Raw genomic sequence first — 19,874 nt, forward strand, 5'->3', positions numbered from 1 at the left:
TGTATTTGACCTTTTCCTTATCATTCCAACAGTTGACATGCATAATGCATACAACAATCCTCATATCATTTTACTAGTTTACCTCTATACATTTTTGTGCCTAGATAATCTATGTCTTTATTACTGGCAACAAGAACTTGGCATGCTTGGAATACTACTGTCATCAGTTGATGTATAATGTGCATTAATTAATGGTTCTATCACTAACGAAGAACATAGAGGGGACAAGAGGAGCAAACAAAGGTCTTGCATTACAAACCAATGAAGCACCAGAGTACCATTGGATGCTATACTGAACCAGGCTTTGGTATGCTGGAAGTCAGCTATGGCAAGCAGATCAAGTTTTGGTTCTAGTAACAAAAATAATGAAGCAAATAAAAGAAGAGAAGAGAGGAAAAGAAGAAGAAGATACCAAATAATGCAATACAATCTGTAATTAATATCTTTAAAATTTATATGAATTTATATACCTATATGATAAAGTCTATGTAAAAAGAAAATGTACTAAATAATGTAATACAATCAATAATTAATTTTCTTTACAATTTATATGAATTTACATGCCTATATGATAAAGTCTATGTAAAACACAAAATAAATCTAATCCAAAATTTTTAGATTTCAGTTCCCTTAAGAAATTAGGTTCCCAGTGAAGTTTAACTACTAAAACTTGTGTGTTCGGTATGATTTTTTCATGCATTAATAATTGTACCTGCATGTCAATCACCTGGCTACTAAAATAGCAAATCAATGTCTCATGAAGACTAAAGAAATGGAGAAGATAATTGGTGACATCTCTATATGTGACCCGACTTTGTTGGGAAAACATTCCATTATAATTTTTTTTTCTTTTGCAGATTTTGACCGAGTTTGAAGCTGTCTTGAGACGAGATTGTTTGTCAACAAACTTCGAGACAACTGAGGAATTGCTGGGGTCCTCTGCTATCTCAGGAAGAGATGCATGTGATTCTGCTGATCCAAGATCAGTTCCTCACCTTCCTTGGATACCAAAGACCAGTTCTGCTGTTGCCTTCAGGCTTTTGGAGCTCGATGCTTCCACTTTCTACTTAGCACAACAACGATCTGAACTTCACAACAGCAAGGAAGTGGAAGATTTCACAGTTGAGTGTTTCTTCTTCCCTCCTACATAGAATACCTCCTTATCTGGCCTTCCATTTGCAGGGCATAGCAAGTGGAAGGCAAGAGTCTTGGTTATGCATTCATACTTGTGAAAATTATATTTGAATGCTTAGTATGGTGGATATTCATCCCATTTGTTTGTGTAATCAACATTATAAGCTTCACTTAGCTGCAAAAAAGTAAAGAAAAAGGTTATAAGCTTTGGCTTAGGCTCATCTCAATTTGAGTCACTGCCTTGCTGTCAGCATATAGTGCCGAGCTGCTTCACTCTTCATACAAATTTGCATTAGGCGCATTTTCATCTGAATATGTGGATGAAAAAAAATTAACGTGTCTACTGAATTTGTTTCTTCTTTGATTATTTCCTTTTCTTCTTAGAAGTAATATTGTAGTAACCTGTATCTCTTGTCCACAGAAGCCTCCAACAAGATATACTGTTATGAAGACTGTTAAAAAGGCTGAACTGCTGCAAGTGAACCAAGACAAAGCCATGAAAGTAAAGAACAGCAGAAAGCTGGCTAGTGTGCATGGGGCTTCCAGGCATAGGCAAGGAGTTCGGGGTCGCACCCCTGGAAGACCACAAAAAAGAGTCGTTGGTTCTAGCACGAGAGATCTCAGAGATGACCTCCCATTAAACCAAGTACTTTGGCAGCAAGGACGGAGAACACAGGGACAGAGGCCTGGATGGGGTCGTCGAACCATTAGGAGGAGAAGAACAGAGGAGAGGGTTGTTCAGGAGCCCATGCTTAGTCCCTTAGGCCACGTGGACAGTCCCAAGGATGCCAGACAGTCTCCAAGAGAATTTGCCGGGGAGGAGTGGGTTAACAATGCTGACAGTAGTGACAATCTAGAAGCAGTCGACTCTGATGATGATGGATGTGCAGTTGGATACAAATTTGGGAAACAGGGGACAGGAAATTCTATCACGATGAGTGATGAAGACGAAGATGGCACTGACGATGATAATGATGGGTCCAAAGAGGTGGGAGAAGAAAATGTTGATGCAAACGAGGATACCAGCAGTGAGGATTCGGATGGGAACGAGAATGAAAGCACTGACTCTGGGAATTCAGAGGATTATAGTGAATAAAGAGGTTGCGGTTGCCCTTTTTTGGTACTCTTCTTGCCTAGAACCATCATCTTGCGCAGCCTAGTACATAAGAATAGAATTGGAAATACCCCAAACTCTTTCCAGATAGCTGCTGAGATACAAGATATATAAAAGCAACACCCAAGTTCAAGGAGAAACATACATAGGCTGAGCTAACTTGTACATTTGAGATGTAATTTTTTTATGCTAATTGGCACCTTCTTTTGCTGACATTAATTTCTTGTGCATTTTGGGATTCTGCTTGAATATTTACATTTATTTTCAAATGTTTACAGTCCAAACAGCTGCTGCTGCTGTACAGATGTTTTGCCTTGTGCAGATATTTTTCATATTAATTGATTAAGTTGCTTTTAGTTTTACATGTTGTTCCAAAAAGCATGTGTTTGGTTGATTGATAATTTTACGTTCAGTTTTTACCCCCCAAAAAAGAAGAACAATTATTTAGGTTTCCAAATCGTTGATTTGGTTCAATGCTTGCGTAAATCATATAAAAAGTAAACTTCAAGTCAGCAAAATCAAAGGATTTAAAGTTTAATTTTTAATCTTTTTGTTGTATAAACCAAAACCAAACTCAATATTTTCAAACAAAACCGTTCTTAAAAAGATTCAATTGGAATCAAAAGAAACCAAACTAACAGTTTAGGCCAAACCATGCACAGAACAAACTTAGAAACTCAACGAGACAGCTTCATGAATTGATTCTAAAAATTACTTCTGAAAAGCTGATCTTTGATCATTCAAATCTCACTAGACAATACACAATAGCTTTCAAAATCAACTATTTTCATTATTTTCTATTCTAAAAAAATAAAAATAAAAACACAGATACCATAAGCCAAACATAATTCCTCGAGTTTTAGAAGTAAATGTTCATCCTCCTTTCTTCTAGCTTAGCTAGGCTGAGCAAAACTGTCATATTATAATAATTATTGATTGTTTTACAACATTAATTAATTATCTCGCTGCACAATACAAGAAATTGACAACCATTCATCGTGGTCCAAGGAAAGAAATGTACGAACAAGGCACACTCTCCGTCTCAGCCATGCATCTTCCTCATGGCGCCAGCAGTTTCTTGATCCCGGACTTCTGCTCCGCCGTCAACCTTGCCGGAAACTTAATGTTAAACTTGATCCGGAGATTCCCTTTCTTTGAAGGGTCTTTTGGCAATGGCATCCCTTCTCCTGGAACAACCTCCTCATAACTCGGATGAATCACATTGCTGATGGGAATGGTAAGGTTCTGCCATCCAGTGTTGTCAGATGAACTATGTAGCCAGTCAGCGCTTCAGCAAGCGATATTTTCTGCGTGAAGACAAGGTCATTGCCGTCCCTTGTGAATACGTTGTGAGGTTTCTCGTCAATTCTGAAGACGAGGTCAGCTGGGACTACATTTTTGTTGTTCGTTTCCTTTCTCCGGGAAGGTAATTTTTGTACCCTTTTTCCAGCCAGGCTTGATGTCGATGGTTCTCCTCCACGGGTAATGTCTTCCTGTGAGATATAGAGATTATGCCAACATAATTAGATATAACCTTTTTTTTTTTTGTTAAGTAAATTAACAGGGCAGAGGTGGAAGACCACAGTGACCAATGTGATTCATTAACTAAGATATAGATGTGCAAATCCATACATGTAGATGAGGAAACTGTCATTCCTTAACTATCAGCAAGAATGTAGTTCCTAGCCTATAATTCCGTAAGCAAGATGCTCTTTTTCTCTCCACCTCTGATCATGCATCAATTTAAGAACCTTCATTGTTACAGAATTCAGGTCTCAAAGGCTTCTTAATCTTTCTAATATGATATATATCAGCACAAAATTTATAAGTTCTCAAGCAGGAAGAGTGTTGCTCAAATTGCCTTGCTTTCGCCTTTCTACTTGACTTTGTGTGTATTCTGACTCATGCAGAGGATGTATGGGCTAGCCCATGGTGTGGTCAGTCATGATGTACTCAACTTTTTGTTTAGTGGGAATATACAACATCTGGTGGTGCCCTCCTTGGCACGTTCCTCTCTAGGTCGGTCTGATCTAATTGGAGCTAACTAACTCACATGGAATAGGGGCTGAGTTTTCACCAAGCTCGTCAAGCTTAATTACACCCTTCTGAAACCTATCAGTCAGCTTAATTTCTGCAACCAATTGGTCGAGTCACTTTGTTCCTGCCCTATCCACTTTTATATAAGGTCTACTTTCTTCTCCCTTCAGACTGGGTCAAGCCTTTAGGTTGCTTAAGTAGGTTGTGCTAGGTTGGGTAGATCTTCTGGAGTCATCTTCAAGAAGGGTACAGTACACCTAGCTGCTTCATCATCATAGGTTTGGGCTAGGAAGTTGGCTCCCGCCCACCTTGGCACAGTAGGCCGATGCTTTGAAGTCTTTGTTCCTGACACTTCTTGTTAATTCTTTAAGGCATACTTACTTGGGAGTGATACACGGTAGAACCCATTAACACAGTAAACATTTTGGGTTCTCATCCATTTTTTTGTTATTTGTTTGTTTTCTCATTCGTTTATGTTGGAATTTTAGAGACATTGGTAGCTATGAAGTTAACGAACAAAAGCTGTAGAAAGAAAAAAAAAACATAAATGTGAAGGCTGTAACCTCATCATTTTTATTCACATCATCATGCTTTTAAATAGGCAATACATGTCAACTAAATAACAAGAAAATAGGATTTATTGCTAGACTTAAATTTAAAAAATAACAAAATTATCTTAACCCACTAAATCAATAAACAGAATTTTGACCCAATCAACCCACTAAATCAGTAACTTTGAATCAATATTCAACAGTTTATCCACATGATTATAGGCCTTGGCTTCTTGTCCTTTACTAGATATTTAGGGCCTGTTCAGTTGTAGAAAACATTTTCTGTTTTCTAACTTCAATTTTATATTGAATGGTTAAATCTGCAATTAGAAAATAGAAAATTCAATTTTCTAATTTTTCAACTTTATACAATATGGAGAACATCAGAAAGATAATTTTCTGAATGCTGTGGCTTTTTAAAACATTTAATATTAGGACTTGCTTAGTGTAAAATTGAAATTGAAAACTATAAAATGTTTTCTAGAACTGAGCAGGGCGTTAGGGTTTGTGCAGTTCTAAGAAAACATGTTATGTTTTCCATCTCCAATTTTCTATTGAATAATTGTATCTTCCATTAGCAAATGGAAAACTCCATTTTCTAAATTTTCAACTTTATACCCTGAATTAGAAAACATTATTTTCGATGTTTTCTAAATTTCCTGAATAGCATTTTGAAACATAAAATGTTAAGACATCTTTTACTTATAAAATTGGAGTTGAAAACTAGAAAATGTTTACAGAAACTGAACGGGGCCCGAGTTTTTCATTCATTTATCCGTTCAATTATTTCACCCAAATGATATCATTCTCCAACACGAGTTCAATGCAAACACAACACCAACCAACTAAAAGATTAATTAGATACAAGAATTTCATTCATAAAGCAAGACCTGAAGGAAAGAACTGATAGTAAAGGCACTATCCAGCCAAAAAATGTTGCATAAAGCATGCAAGATTGTTGTCACAAATTTAACTGACATCCAATTCAATAGCCTCTGTAAAATTTTGGAATCACAATCATCCTACACTAGAAAGGATAGCGGACTAGAAAATCAGTTAGTTGGACAAAATCGGATATAGGCTAACAAACTATAGTCAATTCTGCAAATAGACAATTCCAAATTGAAAAATAAAATCCACAAAGTAGTTCAATCAACAGAACTTGGATGAACAATAGCTTCAACTAATGCCAAATAGTTGGCAAGAAATATGGTCACAATGATGGGAATTGCACAGCAATAGTAGCATGGATTAACAAAAAGCAGATAGCAAGAAATACTGGTACCGTGATGAAACCACGCAAATAGAATGCAGTGCCTTACCCACTGGCATCTACAAGTTCCCTCGAGATCTTCATCTTCTTTGACGTACCCTTGTAAAGCTCTTCAAGGCTACAAGGCAGTGTATTTTCAATGGGAGGTGCCTTCCGATGGGCTGCACTCGTAGGCCTGCCCTCCCCAAACGAGCTAAAAACGTCATCTCCAAAAATTCCACCGCCAAACCTTGAACTTCCCCTCATGCCACTGCCACCTCCCATCCCTCCAAATGGACTCGAATGCCCAAAAAACTCAGCAAAAATGTCATTCGCATTTCTTGGATTGAATCTAAACACATTTGGACCACCTCCCGTTTGGAAGAATGATGCCCCACCAGGTCCCCCTGCAGCACCTGGTGGTGGCACTTGCCCTTTAAGCCCTTCTTCACCATACTGATCATATATAGCTCTCTTTTTTGAATCACTCAAAACCTAAACCAAATGCAAATTCAACATCAGATCAGATTCTAACACAACTCCTAATCCCAGCAACACAAACAGGCCGGCCCTGAGATTATAGGGGCCTAAGCTAAATTTTTTATGGGGCCTGTATGACTATATTTAAAAATAAAATTAATATAAATAAAAAATTATTATATAAAATTCACAATATTTCACTTTAAATTTATTTTTTTAGTAGTTTTAGATAAAAAATCAATAATTAAACAATTATAATTAATTTATTTCAACATATGTTTTTCAATAGACATAATCGTCAATCTATTAGTGTAGATTCACTAATAAGAGAGAGATCACAAATATTGAAATATAAATATAAAATTAATTGGTAATTTAAGAACTAATAAAAAAAATTAAAAGACATAACTGATAAATCACACAACAGGATGATGAGAACGAAAATGAAATCACTAAAGAGAATGCATAATTATGAAATCAATTGGATTGAGGACCTACACCTGTGCAAATTGATGGCAGATGTAGTGATAATGGATAGATAAAAAATTGAGAAGGAGTGGAACTTAGGAAGACGATGGAGTCGCGACCACTGCCAAATACATGGAAATAGTTGTGATACAATCATATAAAAGAGAGATTGAGATTAATTAAAAATACATGGAATAGTTGCAAGGGGATAGGTGCTACTACCAGACGCATAAGAATGGAATTGATTATTAATAAAAGAATGTGAGAAATTGAGATTAATTAAAAATTATATTGATACTCATGGGATTAATTATTGATAAAAGAAATGTGAGAGATTGAGATTAATTAAAAATTTATAATGGTTTAAAATAGGCATGGCCCTAAGGTCTTTTTTATTTTTAAATTTATTATTTTTAATTAATTTTATTTTATTAATTAATTTAAAATCTAAAAATTAAAATAGGCATAAGCCCTGCTGGCTGAAAATGAGCATGGGCCCTAGGCTGCTGCCTAGGCAGCCTATGCCCAGGGCCGACCCTGTCACACACACACACACAAGCTTGTGCAATAAAAACAATTAAATTCTTCCAATAAATGGGCAAAATCTGCCAGGATCAGGCCATAGATTGTTAGAGCTAGACACCTAGTATGAGAATCTATATATATTATAATAAAACAACCGTAAATTTTTTCCCGCCCATTTTCAGTTACTATTTTGATTTTTTATTATGTTTTTTAAATTTTTTTTACTTATCCTAAATGAAATTTTTATAGATCATTAATTAAGTCTATATTTGTGAAAAATATGTAGTTCTTGGAACATGTAAATTATTTTTTTCCATGATTGAATAGTGTTTGGAGAATGTGTAAGCATGTTGGTATATGAAAAGTCAAGATAAATATTATTAATTTATCCATATTATTAATTCTTAAATATTAGCATAAAATTTTAATTGAAATAAATTATAGAAAAATTAGACTTTTTTAAATTGAGAGAAATCTTGAGATATTAGGTAATACTGTGGAATATCGACTGTCAAGTAAATTATTTATTTATATATAGTTTAATTAATTTAAATTTATTTTTTTATAATTTTTATATATATATTATAACAAAACAGCCGTCAAATTGTTTTTCACCTATTTTTAGTTACTATTTTGATAATTGATTATGTTTTTTTAATTTTTTTTCTTACCCGAAATGAAATTTTTATAAGTCATTAATTAAATCTATATATATTTGTGAAAAACATGTAGTTCTTGAAACATGTAGATGAGTTTTTTCTTAATTGAATAGTGTTTGGAGAATGTGTAAGTATGCTGGTATATGAAGAGCCAAGATAAATATTATTAATTTATCCATATTATTAATTCTTAAATATTAGCATAAAAATTTGATTGAAATAAATTACAGAAAAAATAGACTTTTTTAAATTGGGAGAAATCTTGAGATATTAGGTAATACTGTCGAATACCGACTGTCAAGTAAAATTTTTTTTATTTATATATAGTTTAATTAATTTAATTTTTTTATAATTTTAAATGTTATAATTTTATATATAACTTAAATGTTATAATTTTATTTTTTAATTTTATTTTTTTTGTTACTTTTTAAAAAATGTGACTTGTCTTAAATGTGATAATTGATTGTTAGGAGGAATATGTAAAGTCATGTATGGATAATTAATTTTAAAATTTTGATTATTATTATTTATATAATTAATTAATTATTTAAATTGTCTTTATTTTATATATAGTTTAATTATTTTAAATTTATTTTTTATAATTTTAAATGTTAGAATTTTATATATAACTTAAATGTTATAATTTTATTTTTTAACTTTATTTTTGTTTGTTACTTTGTTAAAAATGTAATGTGTCTTAAATGTGGTAATTGATTGTTAGGAGAAATATGTAAAGTCACCTATGTATAATAAATTTTGAAAATTTGATTATTATCATTTATATAATTAATTAATTATTTAAATTATCTTTATTTTATATAGTTTAATTAATTTAAATTTATTTTTTCATAATTTTAAATGTTATAATTTTATATATAACTTAAATGTTATAATTTTATTTTTTAACTTTTTTTTTTTGTTACTTTCTTAAAAATTTGATCTGTCTTAAATATGGTAATTGATTATTAGAAGAAATATGTAAAGTGGATAATTAATTTTGAAAATTTAATTATTATCATTTATATAATTAATTGATTATTTAAATTAATCTTATTTTATATATAGTTTTATTAATTTAAATTTATTTTTTATATTTTTAAATGTTATAATTTTATATATAATTTAAATATTATAATTTTATTTTTCAACTTTTTATTTTGTTATTTTCTTAAAAATTTGACCTGTCTTAAAATGTGGTAATTGATTGTAGGAGAAATATGAATCAATTTTGAAAATTTGATTATTATCATTTATATAATTAATTGATTATTTAAATTATCTTTATTTTATATATAGTTTAATTAATTTAAATTAATTTTCTTATAATTTTAAATATTATAATTTTATATATAACTTAAATGTTATAATTTTATTTTTTAATTTTATTTTTATTTGTTGCTTTCTTAAAAATGTGACATGTCTTAAATATGGTAATTGATTGTTAGGAAAAATATGTAAAGTTATGTATAATTAATTTTGAAAATTTGATTATTATTATTTATATAATTAATTATTTATTTAAATTATCTTTATTTTATATAGTTTAATTAATTTAAATTTTTTTTTATAATTTTAAATGTTATAATTTTATATATAATTTAAATGTTATAATTTTATTTTTTAACTTTATTTTTTTTGTTGTTTTCTTAAAAATCTGATATGTTTTAAATATGGTAATTGATTATCAGAAGAAATATGTAAAGTTATGTATGGATAATCAATTTTGAAAATTTGATTATTATCATTTATATAATTAATTGATTATTTAAATTATTTTTATTTTATATAAAGTTTAATTAATTTAAATTTATTTTTTATATTTTTAAATGTTATAATTTTATATATAATTTAAATATTATAATTTTATTTTTAACTTTTTTTTGGGTTACTTTCTTAAAAATTTGACTTGTCTTAAATGTGGTAATTGATTGTTAAGAGAAATATATAAAGTCATGGATAATTAATTTTGAAAATTTGATTATTATTATTTATATAATTAATTGATTATTTAAAATCTCTATATTTTATATATAGTTTAATTAATTTTCTTATAATTTTAAATATTATAATTTTATATATAACTTAAATGTTATAATTTTATTTTTTAACTTTTTTTTTTTTTAGTTCCTTAAAAATTTGACCCTGTCTTAAATGTGGTAATTAATTGTTAGGAGAAATATGTAAAGTCATGTATGGATAATCAATTTTGAAAATTTGATTATTATTATTTATATAATTAATTGATTATTTAAATTATCTTTATTTTACATACAATTTAATTAATTTAAATTTATTTTTTATAATTTTAAATGTCATAATTTTATTTTTCAACTTAATTGATTATTGTCATTTATTTAATTCTCATTTTTCCCATTAGTCTACTCTGAAGATGTGCTATATGTTGGACTTGGAAAAATTAAATGCAAATTAAATTTGTGTTTTGAAAATTATGTTAAGTGAGTAAGATTCAAATTGTGTGTCAAAGCGTGAGAAAAAAGAGAAACATAATGATGGCATGTGATTTGATAAATTGAGAAAAATAGGAGAATTTGAAGGAAGATAAATTAATAAAAGAAAGTAAATATCTCTCTCTTTTCTTCCACTTCATTCGCGTTCAACCGTTCCATTTCCTCTCTTATCCTTTCTCGATTATTCTTCTCAAATTTTCTCTTCTTCTTTATTTTTATTTAGTAAATTTTAACCTTATTTTTTTTTACCTAATTTGGTCTTTTGGTGTAACATAACACCACTATTCTGTCAAGTGAGTGATGTGAATGCAACTAAGAAAAATTAGACCTTGAGGGTTCGTGTGGTATGCACATATGAGACAAATACACGTGAAAATCCCAAAAAAAAAACGTCTACCCTTGAATGCATATTTCAGAATAAAGAGGTTGGTTATCGTTTATTTTTTTTCCTATTATTGTGTAATTTTTGTATTTTTTACCCATTACTTATTATATTACATGTTAATTTAAATTTATTTTTTACATGATTTCGGGATAGAGTTATGTGCTTTTAATTGTTCATCTACCCTTGAATGCATATAAGGAAATCTTTCAAAATCTGTAATTTTTTTGTTATATTTTCATGATTGTAACACGATTATTTTATTTATTTTTTACTTTTTTATTGTGATTTTCATATATTATAATTACTAAATTATATAACTTTTACTTTAATAATTTTTTTTTTTTTTTCGATATTCATGCATCGAGTGATCCACTAGTCTGACATAATAGGCAATCCCAAAAAGGTCCAAATGCGAGATATCTAACAAACCCACATAGTATAATAATCTGAACTCAACACATGGGTGATTACCAGAAAGGTCTCGTCTTGGAGGGCTAATCAAGAATTCTTATAGATAACCTAGTATACAGATATATATATATATAATATATATATAGAAAGAGAAGGGGTGAGTAGAGGTACCTCATAAGCTTCAGAGATCTGCTTGAATTTGGCCTCGGCTTCTTTCTTCTTAGTGGGATTCTTATCAGGGTGCCACTCCATAGCCAGCTTTCTGTAAGCTTTCTTCAAATCTTCATCTTTTGCATTCTTATCCACCTGTAATATCTTGTAGTAATCCACACCCATCTCTTCTTCTTCTTCTTCTTCTTAAATTGTTCTTGTCTCCTCCTCCTACTGCTGCTGTAATTTGTTTATATACATACAGGTGGCAGTGGCAGTGGCGATGGAGGTGATTGTTCAGGCTCAGGGATGTGCCTGCAGCTTGAAGAAAGAAACGAAGATTGTAGAAGTTTCCCGAGCTCAACCATGGGATAGCTTTGAACCGGTTCTTTAGTAAACGCGCTACCAAACACCCTCCATTAGGATTATTGGTTTTTAATTATATATAATATTAGAACTGGCGACCGGATCCACGTACAAATTAAAAAATAAAATATTTTAAATAAAAAAATATTTAAATAATAATTAATAATTGTGGTCTATTATTCACGAAAATGTCAAAATAGTATTGTTTAGGTGTTTCTAGATTATTTTTATAATTTTAAAAATATTTTTGATACCTTTTTATAATATTAAAAAAAATTAAAAACATAAAAATTTTCAATCTCGTCTGCCACAAGACATGCAAGTGAGCTATGTTGTACGAAAATATCTCATAAGAGCTGTTTCTCTATTTTTTAAACGTTTCTTATTCTCGTTTCAAACCTTATTTAAATTTATTTTTTTAAAAAATATCTATTTTCACGTTTCCATTTTTTATTAAAAACGTTTTCCGTTTTCGTTTTCATACAACATAGCAAATGAGGAGAGCTAGTAGAGCAGTCAAATGAGTCTAGTCAGGGAAAAGTCCCGTCTTGGGAGGCTGCATTATTATCTATTTTTCAAATATTTTTAATTTTAATATTTTTTATTTATCTATTTTTTCAAATATTTTAATTTTTCAATTTTTTAAAAAATATCTTGTCTCATTTTATAAGGCTGCATTATTTCAGGCACGGCCCACTAATGGGTTGTGTATGGTGGGCTACAGAAAGTCCAAGGCCCAACAGCAACCCAAAGCCAGGCCGGCCCATTTTACATCTATATGACATAAACTTCCACTAAGCCCAGTCCTTTTGGCAAATTCATGGTTACACCTCGTCTTCTTCCAGCTCCAGCCTAATCCTCTGCAACGGTATCTGAAATCACAGCAAGTCAACTGATGAATCAAGTGAAGAAGAAATGGAGGAAACCACGTGGGAGCATAAACTCCATGCCCTAACCCACATCCTAACCCACCCCACCGCCACCCCAACCCTCCCCTCTCAACTCTTCGTCTCCGCCCAAATCCCCTGCTACCTCCGCTGGGATTACCCCCCGATCCTCTGCCCCGACCAATCCGCTGCCTTCCACCTCCGATGGGCCCTCTCTCTCTACCTCAGAAGGCTATCAAGATTCGGGCTCCCATCCACCTCGTGGCGGTCCAAGTGCCCCTACCAGCTGCCGCCGCCGGTGGTTCTCGCAGAAGGAGTGGGCGAGGCCCAGTGGGGCGAAGCGCAGAGGAGAGAGTACGTGAGGAAGAGGCTCAACAGGAAGCGTCTGGGCAGCGACGTCCATCCTCTCATTCCCATCTTGATCCCTAATCTTTTCTTGTTCTCCCTCTTGCTCTGGAATCCCTATGTTCCCTGAATTACTTTTTATACCTTCTACCCAAGTTTGTAACTCTTGCTATTGTGAATCCATATTTGCTCTGTAACTTCTTCTGATGCTTGTTACCTGTTTGAAGAAATTTCGCTGGGATTTTACATAGAAACGCATTTTCATTTTATTTGTTTGGCAAAAGGGTAAGACACCAAGACTGGATGGTCACCGTCAGTATTATCTCGCCCATCAAATTAGACATGATACCCGTTAAGACTTCCTTGACGGTTCTTATTTATCCTTTCAATTCAACTAAACATGGTGATGAGCCACATAGAAACCCAAAATGGTCTAAGTGAAGTTGCTCCCAAGTTTCAACCAACGATCGCCTGTGCAGATAACTCACACTGCTAATGTTTTAAGAGAATGAAAATCATGGACAATTGGTGTACAAAATGGATGATTTGAGGCGGCATCGAGGGGGGTTGTTGGGCAGCATTTAAGGCCCTAACTACCCTACCCATATTAGGTGGACTTGGGTTTGCATTTGCTCAAAACTTGGTGCATGGCTTGGTGGGGTTATTATATACGCTGCACATACCCGCCCTCTACCTTGCTAGCTTAGTTGCTGCTTTTCCTAGACACCTACCTAATACAATAATTCACCCATTATTTACCTGGTGAGTTCTTCCATGCCTGCTAGCTAGCTAGCTTTTGACTTGCAACCGAACCATAGCTGACTTTCTCTTCACTTAACATCTTGCAAAATAAAAACATCATCTGGAGCTAGGAAAAGAAAGAGATTATTTAATCCAGCAGCGATATTAGGTTTTTGGGCACCGTTTGTATAATACTATTACATTAAAAACATATCGTGTAATGAGTTTATTAGGTAGTGTCAATTATATAAATTCTACATTATCAATCATCTCCATTGATTAGTCATATATTTTTCAAGTTACTATACCTTTTTTGTTTCAACAAACTTATTACATTTGTTGGTTTTCTTCTTAAATGCCTAAATTGTTTTAATCAGATGTTGTACATCTTGTCTTCCCGCGTGGTAACTAAAATTATAAAATAAAATAGATGGGATTTGTTTATCTAAGATATTAGGCATTGTTATGCTGCTGCTTAGGCTAAACAATAAAAATGCACCATCATATCATATCTATGATGATAAGGCATGACCTAGAAAAGGTTGTAATAATTTATTCCAAAGATGGTCCCATATTTGAAGTGAAAACAAGAAAAGACTTCGGATGCTCCCCCTTTCCCTTTCGCCTTCTTTAGTTACTTTCCTTCTTAATTTATTGTCGTATTTTCCCCTTTAGCTTTAACTTTGAGTAGAAGTTGGAATACCAAATGAAAACAAATGGATCCCCCCCTTTGCAAAAGCTGAGAGAGCCCACCTTCCGCTAATCACGCAGGAAATTAATCACTGTTGATGACATGCAAAGGGGGGCAAATGATAAAGAAGTTGGAGCTGCTCAAGTTTGAAAACGCCAGAACTGATTAGTCAAACACTTACTTTGACAATTAGGGATCGGTGTTTCCTGTTTGGCTCTTTGGGGCTACATTTGTTCTTCACGTTAGTTGTGTTTGCTCATTCTCATCTTGAAAACGCCCAGCAATTGGTAGCCAACTCTTAACTTCTCTTATTCATCTCTTCACAAGTGGTTAAGCTGACGAGCTCGCTTGTTTGGCTAATATCTGATATAAAATTATAACTAATCAGCATCATAATTTTGATTAAAAGAAAAAAAAATCAGAAATGAGCCAACTTTAGTCAGTCAAGACTGTCAAGTCACTAGGCTTTAGATTTGGAAAATCAGTGTTCACAGGACCATCTTTTGGAGTGAGGTTCAGCCAGGAAGCTTCTGGGGCATGTTTTCCACACCACTGCCCTTTCAAGTTAATTTCAACTAATTAAATGACATTAGGTTCAACTTTGAATTCAGCGAAGCAAAAGAATGCAGTTTGGGATACGTATATTCAACAATTGCCCTTGTCATTGCCTGGATTTCTACATGTTGACTCCTGATTTAGTTGCTAGAAATTATATTTATATAAAATTTCACAGGAAAGGATGCTTGATACTATCTCTAACTGAGCAACAGATGGACAGGGAAAATGGGAATGAAATTGACAGCACCCAACTGTTTTATATTGGCTTCTTTGATCATAAGTTTGGCAACCCAACTAGTTCCAACAAGTTGGGTTGTTGATCAGTTAAGTTTGAGCCAACTAATTCCCTTGATAACATTAAAATATGAGAATACGATATTCATACAAACTATGCTGGTAAATTATTCGTTTATGAAACATGTAATTGTTCAACCACTGAGATGGGAGGCACACATAAACATCAAGCAACGTGAATGTGGGGTTGATCTACTGGTTTAATCTGTCCATGTGCTTGTACATAAATGAAAATTCAGTGTAGATTAAGGAACCAGTACCATGATGTAGACGTAGCCTTTGAGCTAACCCACCCCAACTGATCAAAGAAGAAGCATTTACTTCTTTTGACATATAGAATTAATGCAAAGGGCTATTTTTATCCACCATCAGTTGGTGAACTTAACAAGCAATCAATAAGGCTTGCACCACAAGAAATTAGCAATGCAAGAATCCAGACACACAAAATTGGATTCAAAATATAAATATATAATTTTAAGACAAATTATTGTTTATTTGATCTGGATCGGGTTAAAACCAAAAGCTTGTTATGTTAGGCTCTTAATTGGGTTGGGTGAGTGACCCGTGTCCTTGATTGGGTTATAGGGACAGTCTTCGGAGGGCACATGCTGTGTGCACTAAATGCCATTATTTTCATGTCCCCACCGACTCCCCACAATCACCGCATGGTTACACGCCCAGTCCAACCATATATATGTATATTATTATCATATTACATTATATAGCTGTTTTTTTTTTCTTGTGTTGAAATTCCCAAAGTAACCTTCTATATTCTTTTAGGGTTTGCCCTAGTGTCATTCAAGTCCGCAAGAGTTGGAACCATGTCCGTGATTTCTTCCCACAAATGAACGAATTGATATCTCCATGTGATGCTGTGCTGATTTTCTCTATAAATGACACAGATTATATTGAAGGGAAATGATAATATTAATATGACCAGGACAAAGAGAAAAATTCTTGGAATAAAAGGGCTCTTTTGTCAAAGCAATATTATCCAAAGGGGCCACAATCATCGCCCCATTTTCTTAAAACAATTTTCCTCTTTTTTTTATATATACACAGAAAGAGACTCCAAATCTCTATATAAAGAATGAGATTCACAAAATTTTCTCACTATTCTGGCAGTCGGCCATCACCAGCATCTCTATCCCTCTATCCAATATCCATGGCTTCCTCTGCCAAGCTCATTTCCCTCCTCTTCTTTCTTGCTCTCTTATCCTCTCTTCGCGCCCACGCCAGAGAGAGCAAATTTTTCAGCAAAGCCACCGCCGCCGCCACCAATGCCAATGAGAGCACCGCCGCGGAAGTGATCCCCAACAAAGAGCAAGAAGCTTTGAGCAAGCAAGGGCAAGAACCAAGCTTTATCCCGGATACCCAAAATGGCTACGGCCTCTACGGCCATGAGCCCGAACAGCTTCCTCCCACGACCGCCGCCGCCACCACCACCTCCACCAACAACAACAACGAGAACTACTACAACAATGGCGCTAGCAACTACAATACCCAGAAACAAGGGATGAGCGACACGAGGTTTTTGGAGAATGGGAAATATTTCTATGACATGAACAGCGAGAAGAACTATAATCCAAATGGGTTTCAGAAATCAAGAGGAGTAGTTGATTACAGCAGCAGCAACAACAACTTCTACAATGGCGGCGCCAACGGCTTCAATACCCAGCAACACGGCTTGGCTGACACGCAGCTGATGGGGGGAGGCTACACCGCCGCCGGAGCCGACGCCGCCACCAACAGGTACTATAACACCCAGAAACAGGGGATGAGTGACACGAGATTTTTGGAGAACGGCAAGTACTACTACGACATTAATGGCGAGAAAACGAGAGCTGTTGATGAGTACAATAAGAATAACAACTACAACTACCACAATGGTGGCAACGGCTACAACTCTCAGCGACAACAACAAGACTTCACCAACAGCGACATCTATAACGCCGGCGGAGACCACTATGGCGAGCCGCAGGGCATGAGCGACACAAGATTCATGGAGAATGGGAAGTACTATTATGACCCTAATGGTGAGAGCTCAAGAGGGGTTGAATATTCCAACAGGAAGGGCTATTATGGGAACAATGGGAATACTTATGAGTACCGCAACTCCATGGAAGGGTACCAGAACCAGCAGGAGGAGTTCCAGGAGGGTGAAGAAGAAGAGTATGTGCCCTGAGCTTCTGCGATTAATATTCTAAGTGATGTTCAATGTTTTATCGATCATATGGTTTGATATATAGGATTATTCTAAGTTGTTGTCCGAGTATAGATTAATTTAAGGCTTGGATTGTGTTTAATTTGCTTGCATGGTCTTCATGCTTTGAAAAGGCGAAGTATGATGCTTGAGAAATGGTTAATTTTTCTACTTCATTAAGTTGTTCTTATTGTCAAGGGATTGAATGAAGAAACTGTATATGTAAAGTCAGTGAGAGAGTCGTGGAAAGATCAAAAGCATAATCAAGTTTGGAGCATAATATAGAAAGATTAGTGGTTCAACGAAAGAATCAAAGATCCGTAAACTAATTTTGAGATTTTGTTTCCTTGATATATATGCTTATCATTTTTAAATTTTAACAGAACAAAACTCTAAAAAGAATACCATTTTCTTTCTCTTAATCGTATATATACATATATGTGTGTGTGTGTGTGGGTATATATATATATATATGTATGTATGTGCATGCAGATCAACACCATGTTAATTATGTCTCATCATAGTGTCTACTGGTCCATAAAACTGGGCGGCACACACCTACCAAAAAGTGATGATCATAATTATTAGGGCAAATATTACTTTGCCTCTCATATATGTAGTAATGGCATCTAATCATGGTGGATGGGAGGTGGTTCATTAGCTCCATGCCCTTATGTCATTGAACCCATCTTGCTTTCACGGGGACCAGTGAACCATCATCCAGTAGACAAAGGAAGGACAGTCAGAAAGACAACCAAATTAAATTTGCAGCTTCCCCTTCCTCCTTTTTATTCTTTATCCTTCCCTCTCTTTAATAAGGGAAAGGCTTTTAAAGCATGGTTCGTCCCACATTTCAGAGATTGTACGCTTAATTTAGAGACACTTGTATTTGACGATAATTAAAAATTATAAAAAAGAAAGTGTTTTCTTACTTATAAATTACATTTCATATTTAATTGAGACTTGAGATACAATCCAATATCAGGTGTTAGTCAAGAATAATTCTTACTTATAAAGGAGAAGTGTTTCAACCTGTTACTAGAGCCATTTTCAAAACAAAATCACATAAATCATGTTCATTTATCTCAAATCAAAATGAAGAATGCTCTGTGTCAAACGCAACCTAAATTTAGACCACATCACTCTTAAAAGTAATTTAGTGACCCATTAATAATTAAGGTTATGGCTTGATGAATATATCTGAAAAAAATTATGTATTTGATAAAATAATATATGATTATAAAAATGTCATTATCATAATATTTTTATACTATTTTTTTGTATATTGTGTATAAATGTTATTATCATATTATTTTGGCCAAAGGCATTAATTGAATCCCTCAGTGGATGAGGGATAGGGTTGTGAATTGCTGTGGATAAATGCCATCTAGTTTGAGGGCCACTGTTTGACAGAGGAGCCATCAGATATTGAATGGCCAATACTTATTATGAGTTGGTGAACTACTCACATAGTCACACTCACACAGCCTGCACTAAAGAGAACATAGAGAAATCGCAAAAATTGACCCCAACTATGCGCTAATTGCAGTTCCTACCCCGTGAATCACGCAAGGACAGATTAATTAATTATAGCCCTCTTCGCCTTTGGCTACGGACCAGTCTCAGGCTTCAAATTCAAAGCTCATTTTCACAATCCGTTTGACCCCAACGGTGGTCTTCTACCAACCCCATTGAGGGTGTCTAGGGGCCGCCGAGACATGAGGGCAGATCAGTGGTGGAAGGACTCCAAACTGCTTGATTGCATCTCTAAGCATAGGCTTACAAAAGGGGTTGTCCAGGGCTTTTTTCAAGAAGGGCCTCTCATATTAAGTTAGTTGCAGGCTCTAGAGAGAGAATATATTAATTCAAGGAAGAAGATTTAGACTTATTATTTGGGGTCGCACCACATATTTAAGTGGTTTAACAGTGGTCTAGCAACCATATCCTTTTTGAGGCATGGGTCTTGCCGTGTTCAATGGGTTTGTCTGTTTATTTGGAAGGTTCAAGAATTATGTAACAATTATCATAAAAAAATTATCTTACCATGTGTTAAGACTTTATTAATTATGATTTTTATATTGATGTACATGGGTGACATTACATTCTTAGGTAAAAAATTACCCCAATCACCATTCACCAACCTAAACAATGATTA

At 33.7% G+C, this 19,874-nt stretch overlaps 4 protein-coding genes across 5 annotated transcripts in view; 3 read left to right on the plus strand and 1 right to left on the minus strand.

Moving 5' to 3' along the window:
- Positions 1 to 2,610, plus strand: part of LOC127808856 (homeobox-DDT domain protein RLT1-like) — a 43,200-nt gene extending 40,590 nt beyond the window's left edge. Inside the window, exons 18-19 of one of the 2 annotated variants that reach the window (XM_052347523.1) lie at positions 858 to 1,121; positions 1,556 to 2,610. In XM_052347523.1, coding sequence (XP_052203483.1) covers positions 858 to 1,121; positions 1,556 to 2,230 — 939 coding nt within the window. In that variant the 3' untranslated portion in view covers positions 2,231 to 2,610. The remainder of the gene's footprint in view (positions 1 to 857; positions 1,122 to 1,555) is intronic. The other variant, XM_052347524.1, reaches the window with a different exon arrangement.
- Positions 2,611 to 3,058: 448 nt separating this feature from the next.
- On the minus strand, positions 3,059 to 12,020 carry LOC127808859 (uncharacterized). Its single transcript, XM_052347533.1, is given in 6 exon segments — positions 3,059 to 3,489; positions 3,492 to 3,651; positions 3,653 to 3,719; positions 3,721 to 3,741; positions 6,159 to 6,583; positions 11,656 to 12,020. Coding segments are annotated over 6 exon segments (1,020 nt in total). The 5' UTR covers positions 11,821 to 12,020; the 3' UTR covers positions 3,059 to 3,307.
- A 789-nt stretch (positions 12,021 to 12,809) lies between these two features.
- LOC127808861 (uncharacterized) lies at positions 12,810 to 13,501 on the plus strand. Its single transcript, XM_052347537.1, has one exon. The coding sequence runs from the start codon at positions 12,916 to 12,918 to the stop codon at positions 13,360 to 13,362; it is 447 nt and encodes a 148-aa protein (XP_052203497.1). The 5' UTR covers positions 12,810 to 12,915; the 3' UTR covers positions 13,363 to 13,501.
- A 3,103-nt stretch (positions 13,502 to 16,604) lies between these two features.
- On the plus strand, positions 16,605 to 17,899 carry LOC127808858 (uncharacterized). The gene has a single exon (XM_052347532.1). The coding sequence runs from the start codon at positions 16,607 to 16,609 to the stop codon at positions 17,699 to 17,701; it is 1,095 nt and encodes a 364-aa protein (XP_052203492.1). The 5' UTR covers positions 16,605 to 16,606; the 3' UTR covers positions 17,702 to 17,899.
- Positions 17,900 to 19,874: the final 1,975 nt, after the last annotated feature.

This window comes from Diospyros lotus, chromosome 8 (assembly GCF_014633365.1).
Source record: "Diospyros lotus cultivar Yz01 chromosome 8, ASM1463336v1, whole genome shotgun sequence".
In the NCBI taxonomy this organism is placed as follows: Eukaryota; Viridiplantae; Streptophyta; class Magnoliopsida; order Ericales; family Ebenaceae; genus Diospyros; species Diospyros lotus.